At 42.2% G+C, this 4,376-nt stretch overlaps 1 protein-coding gene across 1 annotated transcript; it reads right to left on the bottom strand.

The window, feature by feature from the left end:
• Positions 1-1,444: 1,444 nt before the first annotated feature.
• Positions 1,445-1,960, bottom strand: LOC141673874 (putative mitochondrial protein ymf1). The gene has a single exon (XM_074480604.1). It carries the CDS (start codon positions 1,958-1,960, stop codon positions 1,445-1,447), a length of 516 nt encoding a protein of 171 aa, XP_074336705.1.
• Between the last annotated feature and the right edge of the window lie 2,416 nt (positions 1,961-4,376).

Here is a 4,376-nt window from a genome sequence, read left to right as displayed (position 1 = left end):
TGTGTTCTACGCTGCTGAAAGCTAGATCCACATGAGGTGTGTAATGCATAGCTAAAAAAACGCCAGTCACTATCTGAATGACTAAACAAATACCAGCTAACGGATTGAACCCCGCCCAATAATTAAGATTGCTCGGGGTTGGATAATTTATCAAATGCTGATTAAGTATGGAGAATATAGGTTGTTTAAGAAGAGAAAATCGTTGGTTCCTTATAGTCATTTCATTCTCTTTTCTATTGTGTATCCTGACAACTCTTAAAGTAAAGAAAGCACACCGCTTGCCTATTCCGCCTAAGCGGCCCGGTGCACTTTTCCTTAGAATATAATGAATTGGAAGAGAGTAGGTGAGGTCTTTCCTCACAAACAAATAGGAAGGGATGGTTATTTCATTACATTGATAGAAGTCTAACTAGAAAAAGATCTATCTATTACTTTATGAGAAGAGAATCGTTGGTTTGACCGACGGACTATGCGGGAAATAAGAGATCTAGGCAAGCAGAACTGGGCGGGGGAATTGCTGTTTCAAGCACCTTGCCTTTACGGCTCTTTCTCGGGCGCCTCTGTTTTAGTTTTCTTCAAAGGCGGTACCTCCGAAGGGGAAATTTTGATGTAGTTTGTACCTACGTCTACGGAGGGCAGTCTGTTCCCCTGCTCGATTTGCTTTAAAATGTATTCAAAGCTCCGCTTATTGAGAATTTCTCTCGCTACTATATTATTACGCAAAAGTATATAGCAAATATACACAACCCAGAAAAGTAAGACTATAATAACTACGAGTAAGACTGCTATAACAAATTGAAGGGATTGAACAAGACTGAGAAGTTCCCCCTTCTCCAGTTCCTGAAAAAGTCTTGTCATCTTGTTTATTCAAAAAAATTCAAAACTGCTTCTTGCTCTAAAAATGCATAAAGACTTGTCAGAAATCGCCAGCTGGTTGGGCCAAGAAAGGCATGGGACTTGTTGGGCATTAAGGGCGATCCATCGGCCCCTTTTGACAGACTTCTTTGTCTATCTCTTCTCTATATGATATTTATTCTAGACTAGATGGGACCAGATCTATCACTCAAAAGCAACACAACCCTAAATGCGATCTCCCACGCCTGGCAATGATACCATTAGTGGTAAGGAGTGAGCATGTGGCAAATACCCAAACTTGTACTTGACTAAGCCTCGCCCGCATGGAAGATAACTTGTTCTCCCATAGGAAGGCACTTGGGTTTCGACCAAGTCATCTCTCGCGGTAACAGTGATGAGCTGTTGAGCGAAAGACGTTAGGTGATAGTCACCATATAGAGATAGAGATGTTGTTAATACCTCTAAGAGAGTTTTGCCCCCCGTATTACTCCATAGGGCAGCGAGGAGCATGCTGTGGAACCAACCAAGATGTATGTCATCCGACCCGACCTCAGACTCCGACCTATTTTACTTTACTCTCTGGCCGCAGTTATTTAGGTGGTATCCCGAGATTTAAGAGATTTAATTCCTCCCGAGAACACACGAAACAAAGATATGAACTAGGTAAATAGAAATTGAAAAGAGATGTTTCCAATTCATCAAAATGAGAAGTTTTTTCTACATCCATATGATCTACTAAAGTGAAAGTAGATCGGTATTGCCCATATAATAAAAGCAGATCTTGGTCCATGGAGTTCCAAGAAGGTAAGAACTCCAACATGTCCGATGCTTCTTCGGCCAAATACGATATACAAGTGGGACCTGCACTATGAGCAAGCTGTGCGAAAAACCGCTTCTTTTTTCCGATTCCGAAATAACTTGGGCGAAATAGGGTTCTACCGGGAAACCATGGATTTTTGAGTTTTCGCCATTGGTTACTGGTTGAGCCGCTGGAATGGAATGAGATAAGAATCTCTGGAGATCTTTCCTCTCCACTTACTCGTAACAGGCTTTCCCTCTGCCAGAAGAATTGTGTGAAATAAGTAAATTTATCCAGTTGAGGCATCTTTCTTTCGAATAAAGTATTCCCTCTAGACAGAAAGAGAGTCCTTCCTGTACGAGTAGTGAAGAAGTCTACAGAACTTTTATTGGTTTTTGACCAACGGAAAGCATCGGAGAAGGATGTACAAACGTTGGGTTTTCCAACGAACCTAAGCACCCTTTTTCTTTATCATTCGGAAGAGCTCTTTTTTAATAAAAAATACGACGTCTCTTCTCTTATGCAATTTATGACTCCGGCAGTAAGTTAGCCGGAATAAGAGGTTTTGGCGTATCGGGGCTGCTAGGCTACTTTCTTTATTCTCTTATGAGATTGAAAGTTTTTCGGTAATTAATTCATCTACACACTGGTTATTCCACATCACCAGTCAAGGAAGAAGGGAAGGCTTATTCAATAGCTGCCGGTTATGTCGTTCTTTCAAAAAGTATATTCCGAATTCCTATTCCTACTCCGCCTCCTTCTCTTTGCACTCACTCCCGTCAAGGGAGAGGAAGATGAATATGAATAGTTAACCACTAGCTCCAGTCCCAGTACCCCATCTCTCATTCCCGGCATTCCTCCATCAAACCTTCTTGCAAAGATAAAGAAAGCACCGGATGAAATAGCAATTGTCCTTTCCTCCCCCCTTAGACCTATCCGAAAGAGGAAAGAAAAAAGATCCCCTCACGAGATGGGATGGCATGACCCTCTTTGGACGGTTCCTCCTTTACTTTAAGGATAGTACCTAGCAAGGCATATTAAAGGCACCAGCTCTTTCCCACAAATTGAGACTCTTCTTCTATGTCACTTCCGGTTCTCAAGCAGCAGATTCTGGGCATTCATCTGTAGCTGTTCCTATTTGTAGCTAATGCGCCGGTGTTCCTACAGCCGGAGAAAGGTAACGGCGTCCCGTTTTAGTAACAGGCTTTACGGTCAAGACATGAAGAGAAAGCTCATCCTTGCCGATTGTAGTTTATAGCCTTCCTGGTAAATAAGAAGCGAAAGTAGCAAATGCAGCCAAGGGAGCTAATGAGCTCGTAGCTTGTGTTCCTGTAGCTAAAGTTGCTCAAGTAGCCTCCTTAACAGAGTAGACCTCGTTTTCAGCTACTGTTGTGGAAAGGAGTTTAGAAAGAGAACCCGTTCTACACCACATTCCTGTCTTATTCTTCTTGGTTGAGAATACGCGATTGGTCAAACAATGGCTTGTTATTGACTTCTTTGGGCGATGACAACCGCGTACATTACATAAAGTTGAATCCAACCTCCTTAGCAAGGAAGATGCCGATTCTACTAGTGCTTTCTCTCGTTGATGTGTCTGAAAAGGGATATGGAAATATCGATCTTATGTCCCCGTGTTTAAAAGATCTCGTATTTGCTCGGTTACTAGTGAATCCCTTCCTATACAGAGAGGAAAAGGTAGCAGTTTTCGTCTTGCTACTTTTCAAACAGATCTGAACCGAGATCTCGAAAGTCACTATTGCAGCTCAGAGCTCTTGCAGTTAAGGAGCTAAAGACCCTGTGGGCTTTCTAAAGAGAGGAGGAAGTTTACTTGCTATTGTAGTTAAGGAGCTAAGAAGCTCAAGTTACTTCGTAACATGTTGTTTGTAGCTGTTGTAGTTTCTTGTAGCTAAGAAGTTAAGGAGCTATTTCTTGTTCCTGCGGTTTCAAGGAGACAGGAGAAGCTATGTCCCATTGTAGTAGATAGCCCTCTCTTGTAACTAAGGAGTTAAAGAGCTAGAGCAGCTGTTGTTAAAGCGGCTAGGAGCGAAAAAAACTCGACCAAAAGTATTAATCGGTAGATTCTTATGACCTAGGGGTTGCAAGTCAGCTGCTCACTCTCTTTTTCTTCGAATTAAATGTCTTAAGCAGCATGTAGCAAAGATCTATTTTAGATTCAATGTGGGACCTGAAAATGAAAACAGAAGCTAGAGTTGAACGATCTACTTTTCTATCCTGTGGGCCGGAAATAAAGAAGGTCTCTTCTTTATAGAATAGAAAGTAGCCTGGCCTGGTCTGCCTCTCAATCTCAGTCTGTCCAGCCAAGGACTTCCCTCTGTAAGAGTCGAGCTTTCCCCCCCATACACTACTTTTTAAGCATATGGGAGACCCAAAGCCATATCTACTGCCTACTCAATATCTCATCTCCCCTCTTTGGCTTATGATATAGAGCTGATTTCTTTGATACTGCTCCTTTACCTTTCAATGAAAGCTCTAGGCAAGTGAGTATACCTATAAATGGGATACGAACGATCTATCTCAACTAGTTATGGTAGTTAGTGAATGCGGGAGACAAGCGTTAGACCAAAATCGTTAGCTTGTATCCGCGAATGAACGATAGAAGAAAGAGTGTATAGAATGCAATGTTGTTAGGTAGTTTCGGAAGCTCTTCCTGCAGAAGGAAGGTAGGAGGCATACCCGGGCCTTACCGAGGAAAGTGCTTACT

Source organism: Apium graveolens, chromosome 7 (genome assembly GCF_009905375.1).
Source record: "Apium graveolens cultivar Ventura chromosome 7, ASM990537v1, whole genome shotgun sequence".
NCBI classification, from domain to species: Eukaryota; Viridiplantae; Streptophyta; class Magnoliopsida; order Apiales; family Apiaceae; genus Apium; species Apium graveolens.
This window is presented reverse-complemented; position numbering and strand designations above follow the sequence as displayed.

Bases quoted from the DNA above. Each gene is read 5' to 3' on its own strand.
- LOC141673874 (XM_074480604.1), bottom strand. From the start codon at position 1,960: ATGCCTCAACTGGATAAATTTACTTATTTCACACAATTCTTCTGGCAG.